The 26,659-nt window shown below is 42.8% G+C and overlaps 1 protein-coding gene across 1 annotated transcript in view; it reads left to right on the top strand.

The window, feature by feature from the left end:
- The window catches only part of MRPS26 (mitochondrial ribosomal protein S26), a gene marked incomplete in the record, with an annotated part of 434,800 nt that extends 408,373 nt beyond the window's left edge, over positions 1-26,427 (top strand). Inside the window, 1 exon segment of the mRNA XM_044063985.1 lies at positions 25,874-26,427. Coding sequence (XP_043919920.1) covers positions 25,874-26,005 — 132 coding nt within the window.
- Positions 26,428-26,659: the final 232 nt, after the last annotated feature.

Here is a 26,659-nt window from a genome sequence, read left to right as displayed (position 1 = left end):
GAACGGGGGCCCTCGATTGGCCAGAATCCCAAAGTCTGGGTCCGGCATCGGCTGTTCAATCATGCTTCCTGACGTCACAGCGCCAGGGGTACAAAGCTGCCAGCCGACGTCATGTTCTCCAGTCTTTCTTGCCGTGCGGTGGAAGCAGTTTGCAAGTGCCGGTCGGCTTACTCCTGATATTTTTCGTACTTCATTCCGAAGATTTTCTTCTTCTTCACAAAGCTAAGTACCCTGTTGGGGAAACTTTTTTCTTGCTCCAGACCGATGTCAGAAAAAGTTAATAATTGTATTTATTGTGGGAAGCAAATACCTCATAAGGATTTCCACTCTTACTGTATTCCTTGTTTAGGCCCTGACCATGACGTAGCTAGTTGTCGGTTTTGTGCTAGATTTAATCAACATACTATTAAGTGGAGATACGATTTTGCTTTTCACTACTTTGGCAGGCGATTTAATTACAATATGTCGGACACGCTTCTGACTACCGGAGTTCACAAACGACGCAAGGATAAGGACAGGCCTCCGAGGTCCAAATCAGACGACTGTTTACAAGCGGAGCCAGCTGCGGGTTCGGCCGTCGCCAGTGAGGTGCTTTCGCAGCCCCTGTCAGCCATTACAGAACCGCTTGCCGAAACGGACTCCCACGAGGAGCCAACTAGGCCTTTGAGTACTCCAGGTGCAGGACCTTCGGACAATGCTCCCTCGGATGGGTCCGGAGCCGCTGTGCAGGTACTGGCGTCCGAGGGGGTTTTCAGGCCTACACAGCTTCAGATAAAGGCAAAGACTCCTTCAAAATCTAAGACTCAAGCCCAGGCCTCCTCTAATCCGGGACCCAAGTCTCAAAAACAAATGCTTAAAATGGCGGAGGACTTGCTAACTATGATTAGGGGTTCACATCCCCCTCCAGACAAAAGGCCAAGACAAGAATTGGATTATGAATCCTCTGATCAGGCATCTATTTCTTCAGTGTCTTCCTCTGAACAGGAATATGCTTTCCCTTCTTATGAGGATTCTGATGCTGAGGAATCCATTCCTTCAGCTTCTCCCACTGAGGATTTTTCTTTTGGAGAAACTTTACATGACATGAGAGAACATTTTCACTGGGAAGGACAGGAGTACTCTTAATCTAAGAAAAGGCTTAGGGATTTCCTTCTTCCCCAACACAGACCCCTGGCTATCCCTCCTATTTTGGATATTGTGGATGATGTCTTTTCTGAGGCTAATTTAACTTCTGACTCCTTTCCTCCAGCCCCTGCAAAGCCTGACAGATATTACAGGGTCCCTGACTCCCACCAGTTTCTTTATAAAAATCCTACTGCTGATCCAGAATCCATTTCTCAGGGTCCTAAGGGTGTTAAGGGTGCCTCTGCTAAGAACCCTATTCCATCAGATAAGGATTCTAGAGCTTTGGAGAGATGGGGCAAAAGAGTGTACACTTCTGCTACTTTATCCATTAGGGCTTTAAATTGTCAATTCCATATGCTAAAATATCAGCAATTTCTCCTGTCTGTTATGAAACAAAAGCTAGGTACCATTTCTGCATGTGCAGATAATAAGGAATTACACGATTTGATGCATGCTACTGAGCAGGTGGGGAAGCATGGCTTATACTGTGGTTTTGATGCCTTTGAGGCTTCATGCAGGGCGGCTGCCACTGGCACAGTCATTAGAAGGCATGCTTGGTTAAAGGAACAAAACTTGCCTGATCAAGTGAAAGCAAAGTTACTGGATGCTCCTGTTCAACATAATGTTTTGTTTGGGTCTAAGGTTGAAGAGGTGATAAAGAAAATGGAGGATAAGGCAAACTCCATGCAAACGGTTAAGGATTTCTTACAAGTTCAGCCCCCAAGATTTAGCAGAAATTGGCCAACTAAAAATTGGTCCTTTCCCAGCTCGGACAGGCCTCAGAGGGGTAGATATAGGCGCACCAGAGGGAGGGCCCAAGCGCAGACCTCTTACAGATGTAGACAGTGGACTGCTTCCACCCCCAGGGGTGGAGAGGACAGACCTCAGTCTTATAGGAAACAGGCTCAATGACTCCCCCTGCATGGCTCCAGGAACCTCTCTCCTGGAAGCCCCTTTAGGAGGAAAACTCTCTTTTTCACCAAAATTGGACTTACATAACCCAAGACAAGTGGGTTCTGGATGTAGTTTCAAGAGGTTACATATTCCACTTTCATACCTTGCCAAGACCAAACGGGTGGCCAGACCTACCAAAACACCAATGGGCAGAGGCATTAAACCAGGTGGGGATCCCTCATGGCTATGAAGGCCATAGAACTGGTTCCACAATCAGAGACTGGGCAAGGTTTTTACTCAAGACTCTTTCTAGTTCCCAGAAAACAAAATTCTTGGAGACCCATCCTGGATCTGTCAGTCTTAAATACTTTCCTGGAGATACCAAAGTTCAAGATGCTTACTCTGCAGCAGCTCCTGCCAATGTTGAGCAAAAATGCATGGATGGTGACATTGGATTTAAAGGAGGCTTACCTACACATCCCTATTGGACAGGAGTGCAGAAAATACCTTAGGTTCAAGGCCGGCTCAAAACATTACCAATCCTCTGCGCTGCCCTTTGGCTTGTCTACTGCGCCCAGGGTCTTCAAGTGCCTGGCACCAGTAGTAGCTTACTGCAGACTCAAGGGAATTCAAATTTACCCTTATCTGGACGACTGCGTAATTCAAGCAGACAGCAAGGATGTCTTACTCCAGCACCTGGAATTTGTTCAAAATCTACTCAAGTACCTGGGATTCACTGTGAACATAAAGTCAAATTTGACACCCAGACAACAGATAACTTTTCTGGGTGCTCTTCTAAATGCAACAACCCAGATGGCATTCCTGACATCCAAAAAACAACTTCAGCTGGCTTCAACTTTCAAAACCCTGGTGTTAATGTCTCAGCTAACTGCAAGGAAATTCCTGCAGCCTTTGCGTTACATGGCCTCCTGCATCCTTCTCATACCATATGCAAGACTGCATATGAGAAAAATACAATGGTACCTAAAAAGCGTATGGTCCCAACATTGTCACAGTCTAGACACACAGATTGCTGTCTTGCCTTGCCTGCAAAAGGAATTCCATTGGTGGACCATGGCATGTCTTCAAAACAAAGGGAAAGACTTCAGTCTGCCTCCAGCCAACCAAGTTTTAACCACGGACGCCTCGGATTACGCATGGGGAGCCCACTTGCAGGGGAAAGGCCTGCAAGGTTTTTGGACAGAGGATCAGAAGCACCTACATATCAATTTAAGAGATGTTAGCTGTGCAGAATGCTCTCTTGGCTTTCAGGGATCTTCTACAGCCAGGGCAACTACTTATCTGGACAGACAACACCACAGTTATGTGGTACATAAACAAGCAAGGGGGTTCACACTCCTACCCCCTTTGCAGACTAGCCATGACTCTATGGAACACAACTCTAGCTTGCAAAGTGGATCTACAAGCTCAGTTCCTGCCAGGGAAACAAAATGTTCTAGCAGACAGCCTGAGCAGGAACCTGTCAGACCCACACAAGTGGATGCTAGACACCCAAATATTCAAGATAATTACAGAAGCCTGGGGCTGCCCGGACATAGATCTGTTTGCATCCCCCCTCAACTACCAGTTACAGATTTTTTGCACAAGGATGTATCACAAACTAGCATGGAAAGTGCTCTCTCATTCAGTTGGAGGAACCTCTCTGGGTATGCCTTTCCTCGTCTACCTCTTCTTCCACGGGTGTTATTAAAGATAAAGCAGGACAAACCCAAGATGATTTTACTGGCCCCAAATTGGCCTCGTCAATTTTGGTACTCAACACTGATGAACCTATCCCAGGAGCCTCCTTGGATTCTACCTCGGATTCCAAATCTTTTGTCCCAACACCAGGGCCAGGTTCTGCACTCTCATATCAAAACTCTCAGCCTGGCAGCCTGGCGTATTCAGGGTCTATGATTAATCCAACCCTTCCCAAACAGGTCATGGATGTCATCTTAGAAGCCAGACGGCCTAGCACTAGAAAATCTTATGAGGGAAAATGGAAGAAATGTTGCACCTGGATTACCTGACAGACATGTTTCATAAGGGTTTATCCTTCTCCATAAAATTACCTGCCTCCGCTATCTCTGCACATTACAATACAGATCCTCCAATCTTTTCACATCCACTTCTGAAACAATATCTCAGAGGAGGAAAAGAATTTAAGGCCCCCTAGGACACCACCCATACCTGCCTGGGACCTCAACTATGTTCTGGAAAAACTTACTCTACCTCCTCTTGAGCCTGCTGCCATAGGTTCATAGGTTGGTACTAGGCTATCAGCCCTAGGGCCTATACAAGCCTAGCCATAACAATTCCCTGGCTATTTCTTCCCACATTATTTACTTTCCTGGACCCCTGTCTAGCAGGGCGACTGGGACTCCTGACATCTGGGGCAAGAAAAACTGGAGAACATGGCGTCGGCTCTCAGCTTTGTACTCCTGGCGCTCTGACGTCAGGGAGCATGGCTGAACAGCCGACGCCGGACCCAGACTTTGGGATTCTGGCCGACCAAAGACTGCCTGCCGGCAGGGGAGAACCCTACAGTCATGACTGCAACAGTGAAGACACTCTAACATCTACATTTATGGTAAGTGTGCACAACTGTACTTTCTTCATCTGTAAATATGTTGCAAGTAATTGCTATGTTAAATTGTTAATCGCTATGTAATCCAATGTAACTACTGTCTGTTTATTTTACTGTGGAGCTTTTCTCCCCAGGCCTCTGCTGGAAATGGACCTATGTCCAGTCGGACACTCCTGGTCAACAAATTTAAATAAATAAAAATAAATAAAAACTGGAACCATGGATTTTCAACATGTTGACACGCAAATGGGGGAGTCCAGACATAGATCTTTTTGCCTCACCCCAGAACTATTGCACAAGAACTTATCACAAAAAAGCTTGCAAAGTGGATGCTCTATCATTCAGCTGGAAAAATCAGTCTATGCTTTTCCCACTCTGCCTCTGCTCTCCAAAGTTCTACTAAAAGTAAGACAAACATTGTTCTGATTGCTCCAGACTGGCCTCTCCAGCACTGGTACCCACTCCTGCGCAATGTGTCGCACCTTCCTCCATGGCACCTGCCTCAGACACATTACTTACTGTCTCAGCAGAACAACCAAATTCTGCACACCTGCCTCCAAACTTTGAATCTTGCAGCGTGGCTAATCACCTAAATTCACCCTTAGCATCCCTCAGCAAACCTGTGATGGGATGTCATTTTGCAGGTGAGAAGGCCTAGTACTAGAAAATCTTATGCTGACAAATGGAAAAGATTCTGTGCCTGGAATAAATCACAAGGAATAAGCACAGCAGTGCCCGATATTCCTCAGATTTTACAATACTTAACTGAGGTGCTTCACAAGGGCCTGTCCTTTTCTTCCATAAAAATCCATGCCTGTGCCATTTCAGCTCATTACAACACAGAACCTCCCCTCTTCTCTCATCCTCTGCTAAAGCAGTATCTCAGAGGGGCCAAAAACTTAAGACCTCCCAGGAGAGCACCAACCCCTGCCTGGGACCTCAATTTTGTATTGGAAAAACTCAGTCTCCCTCCTTTCGAGCCAGCTGCTACTGCAGACTTAAAATTTCTCTCCTGGAAAACAGCTTTCCTTTTAGCAGTCACTTCAGCTAGAAGGATTTCTGAATTACAGGCTCTTATGGCAGTGGAGCCTTTCATTATTTTTCATGCAGACAGGGTGTCTCTCAGGACCAATCCATCCTTCATGCCTAAAGTGGTATCCAGTGTGGCTCTTAAGCAGACCATTCATTTGCTAACTTTCTTTCCCAATCCACGGAACAAGGGGTAGCGGATCCTGCATTCCTTGGATGTACACAGACAACTTAGATTTTACTTAAACAGGACAAAATCTCTAAGAAAATCTGAACAACTACTGGTGGCATTTGCTGTAGGGGCAGAAGGAAAGGCTATTTCAAAGCAGACTATTTCCAGATGGATAAGCCATTGTATTCGTTTCTGCTATATGCACCATGGTAAAACTATCCCCCAGGGAATCAGATATCATTCCACCAGGGCTGCATCTACTTCTACAGCCTTTCTCAGAGGTGTTCCTACCAGGGACATTCTAGAAGCTGCTACCTGGAGCTCAGTTCATACGTTCACCAAACATTACCATTTAGCTTTCTTCTCTAAATCCTGAGCTGGCTTTGCCACTGCTGTCCTGCAGGGCCTTATAGCTGGTCCTAATGGTGTATAAATCCATCCTCCCAACCACAGCTATGAGAATCTACCCAAATGTAATGACTACATCAGTGAAACACGAAGAACATAGTACAGATGTTCGTGTTTCACTGTTGCAGTCATTACTCTTGGGTTATCCTGCTGGCAGGCTACCCGCAGTTGGCCAGAATTCCAAAGTCTAGGTCTGGTGTCGGTTGCTGTCGCCTCTTCCCTGACGTCAGTGCGCCAGGAGTATAAAAGATGCAGCCGATGCCATTTTCTTCAGTCTTTCTTGCCGCGCGGTGCCCGAAGTAAAAGCAGTTCGCAAGTGCCGGTCGGCCGACTCCTGAGATTTTCAAATCTGAATTTCAGAACCGAAGTCTTCATTAAAGCTAAGTACCCCGTTGGGGAAGCTTTTTTCTTGCTCCAGACCGATGTCAGAAAAAGTTAACAATCGTATTTCTTGTGGGAAGCAAATACCTCATAAGGATTTTCACTCTTATTGTATTACTTGACTAGGCCCTGATCACAACGTTGCTAGCTGTCGGTTTTGTGCTAGATTTAACCAACACACTATCAAGCGTCTGTTCGATTTTGCATTTCATTACTTTGGCTGAAGATTTAATTATACAATGCCGGCGGAACAGCCGACAACCGGAGTTTACAAAAAACGCAAGGACAAGGATAGGCATCCGAGGTCCAAAACTGACGAAGCCTCTTCTAGGCCAGTCGCCGGTTCGCCGGCTCTCAGTAAGGCGCTTTCGCAGCCCCTGGTGCCTGCTACCGACTCCCACGTGGGGCCGACTAGGCCTCTGGAAACTCAAGGTATTGGACACTCTGAAATCAATCCCTCAGATGTGTCCGGAGCCGCTGAGCAGGCATCGGCTTCTGAGGGTGTCTTCAGACCTACGCAACTATATGTTAAGTCATCTTCAGCTTCAAAGACTAAAGCAGCTCTAAAGACAAAGAAACAAGTACAGCATTCTCCTATTCAGACTTCCATGCCTAAAAAATAGATGCTCAAAATGGCCGAAGACCTAATTACCTTGATCAGGGGCTCCCATCCCCCTCCTGATAAGAGGCCTAGGCAAGAGACAGAGTATGATTCTTCTGATCAGGTTTCTATTTCCTCTGATTCCTCTTCTGAACAGGATTACTCCATGCTTTCCTATGAGGATTCTGATGCTGAAGAATCCATTCCTTCAGCCTCTCCTCCTGAGGACTATTCTTTTGGGGAAACTGCATACTATGAGGGAGCATTTCCACTGGGAGAGCCAAGATTATTCTGAATCTAAGAAAAGGCTCAGAGACTTCCTACTTCTTCCTCAGCATAGACCCCTTGCTATTCCACCTGTTCTAGACATTGTAGATGATGTATTTTCAGAGTCCGGACTGTGCCCTGACTCTTTACCCCCTGCATCTGCTAAGCCAGACAGATACTACAGGGTCCCGGATTCTCATAAATTCCTATATAAAAACCCCGCTGCTGACCCAGAAAATATATCTCAGGGTCCCAAGGGGGTTAAAGCTTCCACTGCAAAAAACCCTGCCCCCTCTGATGTTGATTCTAGGGCTCTAGACAGATGGGGGAAAAAGGTTTACACTTCAGCTACCCTGGCTGTAAGGGCTTTAAATTGTCAATTTCATATGCTTAAATGTCAGCAATATTTAATGTCACTTCTTAAACAGAAAATGTTGACAAATACTGAATGTTCAGAGAACAAGGAATTGCAGGATTTATTGCATGCAACTGAACAAGTGGGAAAGCATACTTTGCAATGTGGTTATGATTCACTGGAGGCCTCTTGCAGGGCCGCTGTTACAGGTTCTGTTATTAGAAGTCATGCTTGGTTAAAGGAACAAAATCTGCCTGATCGTGTTAAAGCAAAATTATTAGATGCACCATTACAGCATGATACTTTGTTTGGTACTAAAGCAGAAGAGGTGTTGAAAAAAATGGAGGATAAAGCAAAATCCATGCAGACAGTCAAGGATTTCTTACAGGTACAGCCACCCAGGTTTAGCAGGAACTGGCCTTCTAAAACTTGGTCCTTTCCAGTGTCAGGCAGACCACAAAGAGGCAGATAAAGGCATCCCAGAGGCAGATCTCAGCCCCAAGTCTCATACAGTCCTAAACAATGGGATGCTCCTAACTCCAAAAGCGGAGAAGACAAATCACAGCCTTAGAGGAAACAGTCCCAATGACTTTCCTCTACCAGTTCCAAACAGTTTTCTTTTGACAGCCCCCTTAGGGGGAAAACTAGCACTTTTTTCATCAAATTGGCAAATCGTTACCCAAGACAAATGGGACTTGAACATAGTGTCCCAAGGCTACAGGTTCCATTTTCACACACTACCAAGGTCAAAGGGCATGCCAGACCTGCCGCACAATCAATGGGCAGAGGCACAAAAACAAATTACAGCCCTCATGGACATGAGGGCCATTCAGCAAGTACCACAACAAGAGCAGGGGCAAGGATTTTACTCCAGACTTTTCCTAGTACCCAGGAAGGACAAAACCTGGAGACCAGTTCTGGACCTGTCTATACTAAATACGTCTCTGGAAGTTCCAAAATTCAAGATGTTGACTCTTCAGCAGCTACTGCCCATGCTGGGCAAGAGGGCTTGGCTCATAACTTTGGACCTAAAAGAGGCATACCTGCATGTCCCAATCAGACAGTCTTGCAGAAGATACCTCAGATTCATAGCTGGCTCAATGCATTACCAATTCTCTGCACTGCCCTTTGGCTTATCTACTGCGCCCAGGGTCTTTACAAAATGCCTGGCACCAGTAGTTGCGTTTTGCAGACAAAAAGGAATTCATATATATCCCTACTTGGACGACTGCCTAATTCAAGCAGAGAACAGACACTCTTCTAAAGCATCTGGCATTTGTAAAAAGATTACTAATTAGCTTAGGGTACACAGTAAACGAAAAGAAATCAAAACTATGCCCTTTCAAGAGATAATATTCCTGGGTGCAAGCTTAAATACAACTGTCCAGATGGCTTATCTCACGCCAGACGGACAAAAAAACAACTGACTGCTTACTTCAAGAAATTGGCAACAAAAACCCACCTATCTGCAAGGAAAATCTTGCAGGCCTTGGGTTTCATGGCATCCTGCATTCTACTAATTCCATATGCCAGACTGCATATGAGGAAACTACAATGGTATCTGAAAAGTGTTTGGGCTCAGCATTGCCACAGCCTGGAGACAGTACTCCCTGCCTACAACAGGAGTTTTTATGGTGGGCAGAAGCCTGTCACCACAACAAGGATCTGCCATTCAGTTTACCCACAGCCAGACAGACACTGACAACGGATGCATCAGATTATGCCTGGGGGGCCCATATGGCAGAAAAATGTACTCAGGGCACGTGGCCTGCAAACCAGAGGCATCTTCACATCAATCAAAAAGAGATGCTAGCTGTTCAAAATGCCCTGACAGCTTTCAAGGACCTGCTTCAACCAGGACAGTTACTGATAGACGGGCAACACTACGGTCATGTGGTACATAAACAAGCAGGGTGGTACACATTCCTACTCCCTCTGCAGACAAGCAATGACCTTATGGGACACAGCATTGGCTTTTCAAGTTCACCTGCAAGCACAATTCCTGCCAGGAAAAGCAAATACTCTGGCGGACAAACTAAGCAGAAACCTCATGGATCCCCACGAATGGAAACTGGATCCACAAGTCTTCAGGATGATGATAAGGAAATGGGGATGCCCAGACATAGATCTATTTGCCTCCCCTCACAACTGTCAATTGCAGGGATTTTGCACAAGGATTTACCACAAGCAAGCATGGAAAGTGGACGCCCTATCATTCAGCTGGAACAATCCAACAGTATATGCTTTTCCCCCACTGCTTCTCCTTCCCAGAGTACTCCTAAAGGTCAGACAAGAGAAGCCAAAAATTATTCCGATTGCACCAGACTGGCCACACCAGCACTGTTGCCCAATCCTAAAGAACTTGTCTCAAGGTCCAGCATGGATATTGCCTCAAACTTCTCACTTGCTGACCCAACAAAACAATCTGATCCTGCACAGCCAACTCAGAACCTTAAATTTGGCAGCATGGCGGATAATGTAGCCATTCAGAACACTCCTCTTTCAAAAGCTGTTATGGATGTTATCTTGGAGGCCAGGAGGCCCAGTACCAGAAACTCTTATGCAGAAAAATGGAAGAGATTCTGTGCTTGGAACCAGGAACAAGGCATTGACACGTCTGTACCAAATATTCCTCAGATTTTACAATACCTAACTGAGATGCTGAACAAAGGCCTTTCTTTCTCATCAATTAAGATTCATGCCTCTGCCATTTCTGCACATTACAATACGGAACCACCTATCTTTTCTCATCCTTTAATAAGGCAGTACCTCAGAGGGGCCAAAAACATTAGGTCTCCAAGGCGAGCACCAATTCCAGCCTGGGACCTCAATTATGTTTTGGAAAAACTCACACTGCCTCCTTTCGAGCCAGCATCAACAGCAGATATAAAATTCTTATCCTGGAAAACAGCTCTGCTCTTAGCCATAACCTCTGCAAGGCAGCATCAACAGCAGATATAAAATTCTTATCCTGGAAAACAGCTCTGCTCTTAGCCATAACCTCTGCAAGGCGAGTCACGGAGTTACAAGCACTCATGGCTGTGGAACCTTTCATCCAGACAGGGTTTCTCTGAGGACAAACCCTACATTTATGCCTAAGATGGTGTCCAGTGCGGCCCTCAACCAAACCATTCACTTGCCTACCTTTTATCCAAATCCACAGAACAAGGGTGAGAAAATTCTGCATTCTTTGGACATACACAGGCAGTTACGCTTCTACTTGGACAGAACTAAAGCTTTCAGAAAGACTGAGCAACTTTGTGTCATATGCTGCAGGATCACAAGGAAATGCTATCTCAAAACAGACCATTTCTAAATGGATAGGCCATTGCATCCATTTCTGCTATTTTCAACATGGCAAATCAGTGCCTAAGGGCATTAGGCCTCATTCCACCAGAGCAGCAGCCACTTCAGCAGCCTTCCTCAGAGGAGTACCAACCAAAGGAATCTTAGAGGCTGCAACTTGGAGTTCAGTGCACACTTTTACAAAGCACTACCACTTGCCTCTCTATTCTAAGTCCAGAGCAGGCTTCGCCACTGCAGTTCTGCAGGGCCTCATAGCCTCTCCTAATCCTATTTAGCCCAGCCACCCATCCTCAGCTTTGGGATTCTACCCAAGAGTAATGACTGCAACAGTGAAACAAGATGAACATAGTACAGTTGTGTACCTACCATAAATGTAGATGTTCGAGTGTATTCACTGTTGCAGTCCAGGTTACCCACCACCCCCCTTCTCTTTGCTGGGACTTATCTGCACTTCTTTACCCTATACAACCTTTTTGGTGTATTTGCTTGTAGATGAAGGAAATGTTGTTTTTATGCTTGCATTTCTTATTGGTATATTTTTCAGCCTACCTATTTGGGGCACCTGACATCTGGGGCAAGAAAAACTGAAGAAAATGGCGTTGGCTGCATCTTTTATACCCCTGGCACACTGACGTCAGGGAAGAGGCGACAGCAACCGACGCCGGTCCTAGACTTTGGAATTCTGGCCGACTGCGGGTAGCCTGCCAGCAGAATAACCCAAGAGTAATGACTGCAACAGTGAATGCACTCTAACATCTACATTTATGGTAGGTACACAACACTTACCATAAATGTAGATGTTCGAGTGTATTCACTGTTGCAGTCCTGGTTACCCACCCTCCAGCCCCGTTTTTCTCTTACTATACCTGTACTTTCCTCTATGCTTACAAGCCTTTCTGGTGTATTTGCTTTTGTTTGAAGGTATATATTTTTTGTTTTAAATTATATTTTATATATATGTATGTATGTATGTATGTATGTATGTATGTATATATATATATATATATATATATATATATATATATATATATATATATATATCTATAGGGCACCTGACATCTGGGGCAAGTAAAACTGATGTAATGGCGTCGGCTGCAACTGACGCAGGACCCAATCAGGCAGACTGAGGGCAACCTGCTAGCGGATTACCCAAATGTAATGACTGCAACAGTGAATACACTCGAACATCTACATTTATGGTAAGTGTACACAACTGTAATTTCTGAACTAATTAATGTTGAATAAGATTTAGTATCTAATCTAAACATATCTTCTGATTTCAGATTGAGTTTCTTGTAAGAAAATTAATTGGGATTTGTGTAATTTAAGATATTTGAATAGACTTCCCCTCTTATTTGAGTTATTTAATCCATTAACATCAATAGAAATGCTCTTTAATGAAGTCATAAGAAGTAATATTTGTGAAGTGTATTTTGACCAAAAACATATCAAATAGTTAAATATTAAAGGAAGTTTAGATTGATTACATAGTAATAGATGTGAAACGTATGATTGTATTACCAAGTATTACTTTGTGTTGTGAAGAATGTCAAAAAAACTGTAACAAACTTTTAAAACATAAACTAGTAACATCAAAACCCCCCATAACCTTCCTGGAGTATAATGCTCCTAATCCAAGTGACATAATCGCTCAGATTAACCCCTCGTCAAGTAGCAACCTCTGATCAGCATCTGTCCGAGAATTTCTCGATCATGGTAAATTAATCTTAGCTTCTATAGAAAATCAAAATAGCTATTTTTAAATTATAACAAAAACATTATGCAAAAGGCAAATATGATGCAGTATTTAAAGAGAATCACTTTGTAGTATAGTAGTATTAATTCATTCCTATTAACATAAATTAATCCTCCTGTTTCAATAACCTTTAAGTGAAGGAAACTTCTAACTCCAAAAAGATTGTATACATATATCAAGCTTCATTATTCTATTTAGTTACTATTTATCCATGAAAAAATGACATTTGCTATTCTAGAAGTGAATTTAAGTTCTATTAGTCTCACTATGAATCTAGATATTGAAGACTAATAACCAGAACGTATAGCTGATATGGTTGCAAATAAAATTAGTAAAGCAATTCATAAATATCTTTTCATATACAAGTATGGAATTGATGCATTATATAAAACTATAAAAACAAATTAATATTCTAAAGCTGTCATTTTCTTAATCTGATATTCTAAAGAAATAAAAGTTATAATGATCTACTAGTGAAGGTATGGATTATTCTCATTTGTAATTTAAACATTTATTTGTATATGCATTAATAAAGATTTTGTAATAAGTGAGGTGTTAATAAAATTTATTTCTAATTGCTCAAAATGTAAGGAATAAATTAGTATTCATCTATAGCATAAATATTTTATTGACAGTGTTGCTTAGACCATTTCAAACCATCAATTCAATGTGCTTAGTCACAAAATATTGTCTAGATTTTGAATTTATAATCACAAACATAGTGTCCCAAGGCTACAGGTTCCATTTTCACACCCTACCAAGGGTAAAGGTATGCCAGACCTGCCACACAAATCAATGGGCAGAGGCACAAAAGCAAATTACAGCCCTCATGGACATGAGGGCCATTCAGCAAGTACCACAACAAGAACAGGGGCAAGAATTTTACTCCAGATTTTTCTTAGTGCCCAGAAAGGACAAAAACTGGAGACCAATACTGTACCTGTCTATACTAAATACGTTTCTGGAGGTTCCAAAATTCAAGATGTTGACTCTACAGCAGCTACTGCCCATGCTGGGCAAGAAGGCTTGGCTCGTAATTTTGGACCTAAAAGAGTTATACCTGCATGTTCCAGTCAGACAATCCTGCAGAAGATACCTCAGATTCATAGCTCACTCAATGCACTACCAATTCTCTGCACTGCCCTTTGGCTTATCTACTGCACCCAGGGCCTTCACAAAATGCTTGGCACCAGTAATTGCATTTTGCAGACAGAGGAATTCAAATATATCCGTACTTGGACGACTGCCTTATTCAAGCAGAGAACAAAGACATTCTTCTAAAGCATCTGGCGTTTGTAAAAGGATTACTAGTTTGCCTAGGGTACACAGTAAACTAAAAGAAATCAAAACTGGTACCCTCACAAGAGATAATATCCCTGGGTGCAAGCTTAAATACAACTGCCCAGATGGCTTATCTCACGCCAGACAAACAAAGGCAACTGACTTCTTACTTCGAAAACATGGCAACAAAGACCCAGTTATCTGCAAGAAAAATTCTGCAAACTCTGGGCTACATGGCATCCTGCATTCTACTAATTCCATATGCAAGACTGCATATGAGGAAACTACAGTGGTATCTAAAAAGTGTTTGGACTCAACATTGCCACAGCCTGGAAACTTTAATTACTCTCATTCCCTGCATGCAGCAGGAGTTTCGATGGGCACAGGCCTGTCACCACGAGGGACAGCCATTCACTTTACCCACAGCCAGGCAGACACCAACAACAGATGCATCAGATTATGCCTGGGGGGCACACACAGCAGGAAAATGTATTCAGGGCACATGGCCCTCAAGCCAAATGCATCTTCATATCAATCAAAAAGAGATGCTAGCTGTACAGAATGCCCTGACAGCCTTCAAGGACCTACTTCATCCAGGACAACTGCTGATGAAGACTGACAATACTACAGTCATGTGGTACATAAGCAAGGAGGCACACATTCCTACCCCCTCTGCAGACAAGCCATGACTTTGTGGAACACAGCCTTGACTTATCAAGTACACCTACAAGCACAATTCCTGCCAGGAAAGACAAATACTTTGGCAGACTAAGCAGAAACCTCATGGACCCTCACAAGTGGAAACTAGATCCACAAATCTTCAGCATGATAACAGGGAAATGGGGATGCCAAGACATCTATTTGCCTCCCCTCACAACTGCCAGCTACAGAGATTCTGCACTCGGACTTATCACAAACAAGTATGGAAAGTGGGCGCCCTTTCATTCAGCTGGAAAGCCCTTACAGTATATGCATTCCCTCCTCTGCCTCTCCTCCCCAAGGTACTCCTAAAGGTCAGACAAGAGAAGCCAAAAATGATCCTGATTGCCCCAGACCCCAGACTGGCCACGCCAGCACTGGTACCCAGTCTTAAAAAGCTTGTCTCAAGGCCCAGCCTGGACATTACCTCAAATTCCTCATTTGCTGACCCAACAAAACAATCTGATCCTACACAGCCAACTCAGAACCCTAAATCTGACTGCATGGCAGATAAAGTAACCATTCAGAACACACCTTTCTCCTAAAGCAGTTATGGATGTTGTTTTGGAGGCCAGGAGGCCTAGCACCAGAAAATCTTATGCAGAAAAATGGAAGAGATTCTGTGCTTGGAACCAGGCACAAGGAATTGACATGCTTGTACCAAATATTCCTCAGATTTTACAATACCTAACTGAGATGCTGGACAAAGGCCTTTCCTTCTCATAAATTAAGATCCATGCCTCTGCCATTTCAGTTCATTACAATACGGACCCACCTATTTTTTCTCACCCACTGCTAAGGCAGTATCTCAGAGGGGCCAAAAATATAAGACCTCCAAGGAGAGCTCCAATACCTGCATGGGACCTCAATTTTGTCTTGGAAAAACTCACACTGCCTCCTTTTGAGCCAGCCAATACAGCTGAAATAAAATACTTATCATGGAAAACAGTTCTCCTAGCAATAACTTCAGCAAGAAGAGTCTCAGAGTTACAGGCACTAATGGCTGTGGAACCTTTTATTATTTTCCATCTGGACAGGGTTTCTCTAAGGACAAACCCAACATTTATGCCTAAGGTAGTGCCCAGTATGGTTCTTAACCAAACCATACATTTGCCTACCTTTTATCCAAACTCGCAGAATAAGGGGGAAGAGACTTCTGCATTCTTTGGACATACACAGACAGCTACGCTTTTACTTGGACAAAACTAAAGCTTTCAGAAAGACTGAGCAACTCTTAGTAGCATATGCTGCAGGATCGCAAGGAAAAGCTATTTCAAAGCAGACTATTTCAAAATGGATAGGCCACTGCATTCGTTTCTGCTATTCACAACATGGCAAATCAGTGCCTAAGGGCATTAGGCCACATTCTACCAGAGCAGCAGCCACTTCAGCAGCCTTCCTCAGAGGAGTACCAACCAAGGACATTTTGGAGGCTGCAACCTGGACTTCAGTGCACACTTTTACCAAGCACTACCACTTACCTCTTTACTCTAAATCCAGAGCAGGCTTTGCCACTGCGGTTCTGCAGGGCCTCATAGCCACTCCTAATTCTGTTTAGGCCCAGCCACCCAACCACAGCTTTGGGATTCAACCCAAGTGTAATGACTGCAACAGTGAAACACGATGAACATAGTACAGATGCTCATCGTGCTATACTGCTGCAGTCATCACACTTGGGTTATCCTGTCGTCAGGCGGTCCCGCAGTCTGCCGAATCCCAACGTCTTGGTCCGGCGTTGGTTGTCATCGCCTCTTCCTTGACGTCAGTGCGACAGGGGTATAAAAGACAGCTGACGCCATTTTCTTCAGTCTTTCTTGCCGCGCTGTGCCCGAAGCAGAAGCAGTTCGCAAGTGCCGGTTGGCCAGCTCCTGAAATTTTCGAATAGAGTTTCAGCCTGAAGTCTTCTCTAAAGCTAAGTACCCCGTTGGGGAAACTTTTCTTGCCTCCGACCAATGTCAGACAAAGTTAATAATTGTATTTCTTGTGGGAAGCAAATACCTCATAAGGATTTTCATTCTTATTGTATTCCTTGCCTAGGCCCAGACCACGACGTCTCTGGTTGTCGGTTTTGTGCTAGGTTCAACAAACGTACAATAAAGCGTCTGGCAGAATTTGCCCAGCATTATTTTGGCAGAAAATGTAACTATAGCATGCCATCAGAGCAACCGACATCAGCAATGATTAAAAAACGCAAAGATAAGGACCGGCAGCCAAGGCCAAGACCAGATACTGAGGCTTCAGTAAGGCCTGATGCCGGTTCTCCGCTTTTCAGCGAGGCGCCTTCGCAGCCCCTGACTACCGCTGATTCAGAATTTCTGACGGCATCCCAGACCGAAACAGTTGGGCCTCAGGATCCGGTTCCACCTCACTCCTCGGACGCCAGCCTCGACGAGGATCCGGAAATTTTGAATAGACCTTCGGTCTCAGAGGGTGTTTTCAAACCGACATCTGCCTCTGCCAAGCCTTATGCTAAGCTCAAAACTCCCTTGAAAGTTAGAAAACCGGGGCCACACACCCCCCCACAGGCCCTTATGCCTAAAAAACAGATGCTTAAGATGGCCGAGGATTTAATTACCCTTATCAGAGGATCCCAACCCCCACCTGACAAAAGGCCTAGACTGGAGGAAGATTATCCTTCCTCTGACCAAGCATCCATTTCCTCAGGCAACTCTGACGACCAGAATTACTCCTTCCCTCCTTATGAAGACTCGGATGCTGAAGAGTCCATTCCCTCTGTCTCCCCCCCCTGAAGACTACTCTTTTGGGGAAACTTTACACACCATGAGGGAACACTTCCACTGGGAAGGCCAAGATTACTCTGACTCCAAGAAAAGACTCCGTGAGTTTCTTCTTCTTCCACAGCATAGACCCCTGGCAATTCCTCCAGTTTTAGACATTTTGGATGATGTTTTCTCAGACTCAAGTTTAAACCCAGATTCCTTCCCTCCAGCTAAACCAGACAGATACTACAGAGTTCCTGATACTCATAAGTTTCTATACAAAAGCCCTAATGCAGACCCCGAGACCATTTCCCAGAGTCCCAAAGGAGTTAAGGCCTCTACTGCTAAGAATCCACTCCCTTCTGAAAGAGATTCCAGAGCATTAGAAAGATGGGGAAAGAAAGTGTATACTTCTGCCACTTTGGCCATGAGGGCATTAAACTGCCAATTCCACATGCTAAAATACCAACAGTATTTGATTACACAGTTAAAGCAGAAGCTGATCCCTCAGACAGATCAACTAGATTTGAAAGAGATACAGGATTTGCTGCATGCAGCAGAACAAGTGGGAAAACGTACCTTACAGTGTGGTTTTGATTCATTGGAAGCCTCATGTAGAGCAGCTGTCACAGGGTCTGTCATACATAGGCATGCTTGGCTTAAAGAACAAGCCTTACCAGAACATGTCAAAGCAAAGTTATTGGATGCCCCATTGCAGAAAGATGTGTTATTTGGTGTCAAAGCAGAGGAAGTTTTGAAGAAAATGGAAGAAAAGGCAAAATCTATGCAAACAGTTAAAGATTTTTTACAGGTACAACCTCCTCGTTTCAGCAGAAACTGGCCATCAAAAAACTGGTCCTTTCCTGCATCAGACAGACCCCAAAGAGGTAGGTACAGGCGCCCAGGGGGCAGAGGCCAGCCACAAGGTTCTTTCAGGCCTAGACAATGGCATACAGCAACTCAGAGGTGGAGACGAAAGATCTCAACCTTTCAGGAAACGAACACAATGACTTCCCCCTTCGCCTGCCAAGCAAAATTGCCCTGGCAGCACCTTTGGGAGGGAAACTGGCTCTATTTTCACAAAATTGGCGCATCATAACAAAGGACAAATGGATTCTGGACATTATTACCCAAGGCTACAGATTTCATTTCCACACTTTACCTCGGATGAGAGGCATGCCAAATCTGCCTCCAAACCAATGGGCAGAGGCTCAAACGCAAATGTCAACTCTCATGGATATGAAAGCAATTCAAAAGGTACCTACAAAAGAGCAAGGTCAAGGTTTTTACTCAAGACTGTTTCTAGTCCCAAGAAAGGACAAAGACTGGAGGCCCATCTTAGACCTCTCAATTCTGAACACATACCTGGAGGTACCCAAATTCAAAATGCTCACTCTACAGCAGCTCCTTCCCATGCTGGGCAAGGAGTCTTGGCTGGTAACGTTGGACCTCAGAGAGGCATACCTGCATGTCTCTATCAGACAAGATTGCAGAAGATACCTCCGATTTTTGGCAGGTACAACGCATTATCAATTCCCTGCACTGCCCTTTGGCTTATCTACTGCGCCCAGAGTATTTACGAAATGCCTGGCATCAGTAATTGCATATTGCAGACGAGGAATACAAATTTAGTCATATCTGGACGACTGCCTGATCCAAGTGGACGACTGCCTGATCCAAGCGGACAGCAAGGACATTCTATTACAGCATCTGGCTTTTGTAACACAGCTGCTCAGTTGCCTAGGGTACACAGTAAACAAAAAGAAGTCAAAACGAATACCCACGCAACAAATAATATTCCTGGGTGCCAGCTTAAATACAACGGCCCAGATGGCATACCTCATGCCAGACATACAAAAGCAATTGACTCAATACTTCAAAAAGATAGCAACTTTTACCCAGCTCACTGCAAGGAAAATCCTGCAGGCATTTGGGTTCATGGCATCATGCATTCAACTAATCCCATATGTAAAGCTGCATATGAGAAAGTTAGAATGGTACCTGAAAAGTGTATGGTCTCAACACAGGCACAGCCTCGAAACAGATATACCTATCATTCCCTGCCTTCAAAAAGAGTTCCTATGGTGGGCTCAAGCATGTCAAACAAACAAGGGTCTTCCTTTCGTCTTACCTCCAGCAAACCAAACCATGACAACAGATTCTTCGGACTACGCCTGGGGAGCACACATGGCAGGACAGTGCATACAGGACAAATGGTCTGCAAAACAAATGCATCTTCACATCAACCAAAAGGAGATGCTAGCTGTGCAAAATGCCCTGACAGCCTTCAAGGACCTCTTGCATCCAGGACAACTTCTAATAAGGACAGACAACACCACAGTTATGTGGTACATAAACAAACAGGGAGGAACACACTCCTACCCTTTATGCAGACAGGCTATGACCTTATGGAACACAGCTTTGACCTACCAAGTACAACTACAAGCACAATTCCTGCCAGGAAAGGAAAACATATTGGCAGACGAATTAAGCAGAAACATGGCAGACCCCCACGAGTGGAGACTACACCCACAAGTATTTTCAATGATAACTCAAAGATGGGGATGTCCAGACATAGATCTGTTTGCATCCCCCAACAATTGACAATTACAAAAATTCTGCACAAGGACTTATCACTCCCTAGCCTGGAAAGTGGACGCTCTGTCATTCAGTTGGACAACACTGACAGTCTATGCCTTCCCTCCACTACCTCTATTGACCAAGGTATTATTGAAGGTCAGATCAGAGAGACCATAAATGATCCTCATTGCTCTGGACTGGCCACACCAGCACTGGTACCCATTACTAAGGAACTTGACTCACAGCCCTCCATGGATCTTGCCTCAATTCCCACTACTGTTGACTCAGAAAAACTATCAAACCCGTCACAGCCAGCTCAGAACTTTAAATTTAGCTGCATGGAGAATTCCTTAAATTATCAATCAACACTTCTCTCAAAGGACGTCCTGAATGTAATTATGGAGGCCAGGAGGCCCAGCACCAGGAAGACTTACTCAGACAAATGGAAAAGATTTTGTGCATGGCACCAGGCTAAAGGTCAAAAACCTTGGATTCCAAAGATTCCAAACATTCCTCACATACTGCAATACCTAACTGAGATGCTGCACAAAGGTCTTTCCTTCTCCTCCATTAAGATCCATGCTTCAGCCATTTCAGCTCATTATAATACTGATCCCCCAATTTTTTCACACCCTTTACTTAGACAGTTTCTCAGAGGGGCTAAGAATATAAGACCCCCCAGAAAACCACCAACACCAACTTGGGACCTGAACTTCGTTTTAGAAAAGTTAACACTACCTCCTTTCGAACCAGCATTCTCAGCAGAACTACAATACTTGTCTTGGAAAACAGCCTTGTTACTGGCTATTACCTCAGCACGCAGGGTCTCAGAACTACAAGCACTTATGACAGTGGAACCTTTCATCATTTTCCATCAGGACCCTACCTTCATGCCCAAGGTAGTATCCAGTGTGGCTTTGAATCAGACAATTCATTTACCCACCTTTTACCCTAACCCACAGAATAAAGGAGAAAGGCTCCTTCACTCTTTGGACATTTACAGACAGCTACATTATTATTTAGATAAGACAAAGATCTTCAGAAAAACTGACCAACTCTTTGTATCATATGCTGCAGGTTCACAAGGAAAGGCCATTTCAAAACAGACCATCTCCAAATGGATAGCACATTGTATCCGCTTTTGCTACTTGCACCATGGGAAGGCAGTGCCTGTCAATATTACATCCCATTCTACCAGGGCTACTGCAACCTCAGCAGCCTTTCTCAGAGGGTTTCCAACCAAAGACATTCTGGAGGCAGCTACTTGGAGTTCAGTGCACACCTTTACCAAGCACTACAACCTTCCATTATACTCAAAAACCAGGGCTGGTTTTACCACTGCAGTTCTGCAGGGCATCCTAGCATCACCTAACCCAGTTTAGTACCAGCCACCCTTCCATAGCTTTGGGATTCTACCCAAGTGTGATGACTGCAGCAGTATAGCACGATGAACATAGTACAGTTTTGTACCTACCATAAATGTAGATGTTCGAGTGGTTATACTGCTGCAGTCCAGGTTACCCTCCCTCCATCCCCTCTACATACAAGGGTGTTAGTTACAACTCCATGTACTTCAATCTATTGGATGCATTTCTATATGGTGTATTTGCTAACAGCTAGTACTATTGCTTATCTACTAAGGTATTGTTGCATAGCTATTGTATTGCCTTCCTGTTTAGGGGCACCTGACATCTGGGGCAAGAAAAACTGAAGAAAATGGCGTCTGCTGTCTCTTTTATACCACTGTCGCACTGATGTCAGGGAAGAGGTGACGACAACCGATGTCGGACCAAGACTTTGGGATTCGGCCGACTGCAGGACCACCTGATGACAGGATAACCCAAGTGTGATGACTGCAGCAGTATAACCACTCGAACATCTACATTTATGGTAGGTACAAAACTGAACTTTGTGTAGCTACCATAAATGTAGACGTTAGAGTGTATTCACTGTTGCCGTCCAGGTTACCCTCCCACCATCCCCCTTTCATTGCTGGGACTTATCTGTACTTCTCTATTCTATACAACCTATGTGGTGTATTTGCTTGTAGATGAAGGTTATGTGCATGCTTTTTTGCGATCAGAATTTTTTTAGCCTACCCTTTTGGGGGCACCTGACATCTGGGGCAAGAAAAACTGAAGAAAATGGTGTCTGCTGCATCTATTATATACCCCTGGCGCACTGACATCTGGGAAGAGGCGACAGCAACTGATGCCGGACCAGGACTGTGGAATTCAGGCCGACTGCGGGTAGCCTGCCAGCAGGATAACCCAAGTGTAATGACTGCAACAGTGAATACACTCTAACATCTACATTTATGGTAGGTACACAGCTGTACTTTCCTTCCAAACATGGTACGATAATACACAAGTAACCAATAAATTAATTGCAGGTTATAATTATTAAACACAGATTGTTTGCATATAAGTAAATATATCACATCACCCATTAATAGCGACAATGTCTAATCTCCATTTTTTCTCTTTCTTCCCTTTAAAGCGTTAGTGTTCTGACACTTTATTTCCGGTGTAGGGATTTATGGTTTCCATGGCAATAATCTAGATGTAACTCAAGGGAGAAAGTCCATATTAAGAGACCAATCGTGAAGTAGGTCTCGAGCTGAAGCTGAATAACTGTAAACTTTCAAATTTTCAGCAGGAAAAAATGAGTAGGAGACACTAAAGCAACTCGAGCCGCTGAAGTTGTTCTCAGGTGGTGAAACAGTTTCTGAATGTACAGCAATCGCAGAAGCCGCTGTGCAGCTCACAAACCATTCCAAATTGCCTCTCTAAACCAGAGGTCAATACTGTGAAACACAGTATACCCTAGTTTCAACCATGGAGAAACAGAACACCACAACACACCAACAACAGACTCATATCAGCCAGAATTAAATAAAAAAAAACCCGCTAACATTCAAAAAGGAAAGGGAAACGGCAGCAGTGTCAACCCATATGACCAAAGAACTCTGCACATTTCCAACAGCAACTTTTGAGCCCACCACATTCCTGAACATTACCAACAGTAACCCCATAACATAAAATCAGTCCGGACATCGTCTTTATCCACATATGTTTTATATTAGCTCCGGACACTACCAACAACAAAATTTATGTTAAATATAGCTCCAGATGCCAATAAGAGAAAGCTTATGCAAAAAATAACTATATACACACACATACATACACTATAAAATCATGTCTATAGAAACTTCTGAAGACAATATAAACTCTATTAATACGATACTAAACTAAATATAAATACCAAATCACTGAGACGTTATTAAAGATATTTATCCAAAGAAAGTTGCAACCTATAGATATAACTGTACTTCAATACAAATGTCAACAAATAAACTACAATAATAACTCAGTTTAAACAGTAACAGTAACCCATACCTATCGAAAATATGAAACAAAATATTTTAATAATAAGCATAAAAAAACAGTAAAGACCATAATTGAAAAGTATAATAAACAGTGGTAAAATCTTACCTGGTTTGTGGGCTGCACAGCGGCCTCTGTTCCTGTTATCAATTTCCCCGACCTTATGGGTCATTAGTATGTTTAGAACAAACTGGAATTCCATTGTAAATAGAAGCAAATAAGAGCAGTTTTTTTTATTTTCTTAGCTTCTTCTTATGCTCATGGGTTTTCCAAGTTTCATTTTCGGCTAAGCTCCTAGTTAGCATTGGACCAATTCATTTCTTCTATTTTGTCCAAAAGTTTGTTAGATTTAACAAAATTAAGAGCACTGTCCAGATCTTCAAATAATTTAGATGTATCTTGGTAAAATATTTTAAGCCTTGCAGGAATCAGGTGAGATTTTATTTGATTTTTTTAAGTTCTCATATCAAAGGTAGGAAAACCTTTTCTTTTTGCAATTACCACAGGAGAATAGTCATTATCAAAACAAACTAAATTATCTTTTATTTTAATTGGAGATTTTGCCCATGCTGTCTTTTAAGACCATTTCCTTATGTGAGGAAAGGAATTTTACAATCTCAGATCTTGCATAATTACTTTATTTTTTGATGAAACCAAAGATCTGTGTGCTCTCTCTCAATACCATATGAAAGAGCCTCAGGTAATTCTAGTATTTCAGGTGTCCATGTAGACCAGACCTTTTCCATACTATCTCCTTCTGTTTTTTCTGGCAAGCCAAAGATTCTGATATTACGATGTGACCTGTTTTCTAGATCATCTATTTTAGTATTTTGCTTTTAAAAAGGAATTCAGTATTATGCTCGCCTTCCTGGAGCCTAGAATCCATATAATTTAGGGCTGTTTCCATAACTGAAATCTGTTCTTTCTGTTTTAAATCTTCATGTATAATGTTTGTTTAGTACAGCTGTCCTTAAAACTATCCAGTTTCAGGTCCATTTTATCTATTTTACTAGTTAGTTCTTGAATGTTAAGGAGCAAAGATTGCAATTCCTTTTTGAAAGTTGTATCCTGGTGAGAAGATTTGTTGAAGCTCATCTTGTTAACTGGAGTAGTTCAGAAGATCTCTGTTTTTTGACAGGAAAAAATAAAATAATCAAAAAGATTTTTTTATACTATCCTTGTATAAAGTATCCTTTTATTAAAAAAAAGTCCAGATTTCTGATGGGCATAATTTAAAAATCCTGTCAGAGAAAATTGGAATAGCCAGAGCTGAAGAGAAGTGCTGTTACTCTGAGTGCATCTTGGCCACGCCCCCAAGTTTTGCTGTCTTGAGTGGTTAATGCTCCAAACATTGTTTTTGCTTGTAGTCTTCCTGTTTAATTGTATTGTAGTGACAGCATTTGGATTTTGAGTAGAGTTGTGAATGTAAGGATATCCAGTTTATCACTGGTATATCAGCCAGATGCATTTTTCTTTCGTATACCACTGTTGTATTTGTGACATTTTGTAGCTTTTGCGGTCAGAATGTAAAGCACATCTAGTGTTTGAGTCACAGTGCCAATTTGTAGCTTAAGCAGTTGTAGCCCATCCTTTTAAACAAGTATAATAGTTCAGCTCTCTCCAAAGACATGAGAGAGACCATCCAGATAGAGGTGGTCATTGCTGGATGCATCCCATAACAGTGTAGTGCCATGTATTATCACCTAGTAGGTATGAGGAGGCTGTTTCCCCAACCTTATGAGTCTGCTGATGCAGTGAAACCACTTGACAGGAGGACATTTTCACATGAAACTGAAATTGCATAACATAATCTTTCTAATTTGAACCGTTGATAAGGCCAGTGGTATTAAAGATGCAGATATTTAAAAGGTTGGTAGTGAGCTTGTAGCATGGAGCTTTTACCACGCAGCTATCTTTCATGCTTGACATGACATTTTCTGGTCAAAACTAAACTGTGGGAATGGAGGTAGCAGAAAGAAAGATGCAGGGTAAAAGTGTGGAAAGGAATTTAGCAATGCTGCCTTCACATTTCAGAAAGTGTGCATCTAGTAATTAGAGGTGACAAATTGTTATGCAGTTGATAAGTTATATACATTGTTCTTTAATTTGCATAGCTTTTGATGGCAATATGAGAGATGTACAACATGTTGGGGGATTACAGTCCTCTTATGCAAGTGTCTTGATAGTTTAAAATTATATTGAAACATAAATTTTTTCCAGAAATTTGTCATAAGTATGTTATAAACTGTAGCGTTTTGTTTGAAGAAATGTTGGATTTATTCCTTTATATCTGAAGTGATTGTGTTAAATTGTTTGCGCTTTGTAGGAAGAAGCAAAGAATTTCATCACCCTTGAGAATCTTGAACAGCGTATTGAAGCAGCACTGGACAATCCCAAGAGCTATAACTTTGCTATAGATAAAGAAGGGAGAATTGTGAAACGAACTGCACATATTTAAGACTCTCTAGCAGCTAACAAGTTTTTGAGTGGGTGAAGAGTAATAGAAATTTCCATTGACTGCAGGAGATTATTGGGATTTTTTTTCAAAATGCACAGCATGACCTCCTTCATAGTGGTCATACTTAAGAGGTTGCACTTGGCAGAAGACCACACAACTGTAGATGGATATAATCTGCACTGTTTAATTATTTTGATGTTTCATCTGCTGTCTTTCAAGAAATTGACCATTTTTTTTCCAGATGTGTTGCCACTGCTGTTTGAGTACTCGTTCCGTTTGTTTTTCAGATTTTTTCACATTGTCTTGTTCAACACTAGACTTTTTTTTTTCCTAACGCAGTTGTCATGCCCATCTGATTTTTCTGTTTTTGCCTGTTTTGTAGTTCATGTGTAATGATCTTAACACTGGCATTGTTAATTCTGCATTTTGTGTCGTGCTTGTATCCATTCTTTGGTACACCACAACTTTATATAATATGTCAGCTTTGATGCAAAAAAATTATACAACATTATGCAGGTTTCCAGATACGATGGCTTTGCCAAGTCCTGTGTATTCACATCCTTTATGTACTAATTATAACACTGTAATATAGTTTGAGTCCACGTCCAGACGTTTTCTATCACGTTAAACAAAATTTAAATCATGTACTTACCA

This window comes from Protopterus annectens, chromosome 2.part2, assembly GCF_019279795.1.
Source record: "Protopterus annectens isolate FY-2018-M chromosome 2.part2, PAN1.0, whole genome shotgun sequence".
NCBI classification, from domain to species: domain Eukaryota; kingdom Metazoa; phylum Chordata; order Ceratodontiformes; family Protopteridae; genus Protopterus; species Protopterus annectens.
This window is presented reverse-complemented; position numbering and strand designations above follow the sequence as displayed.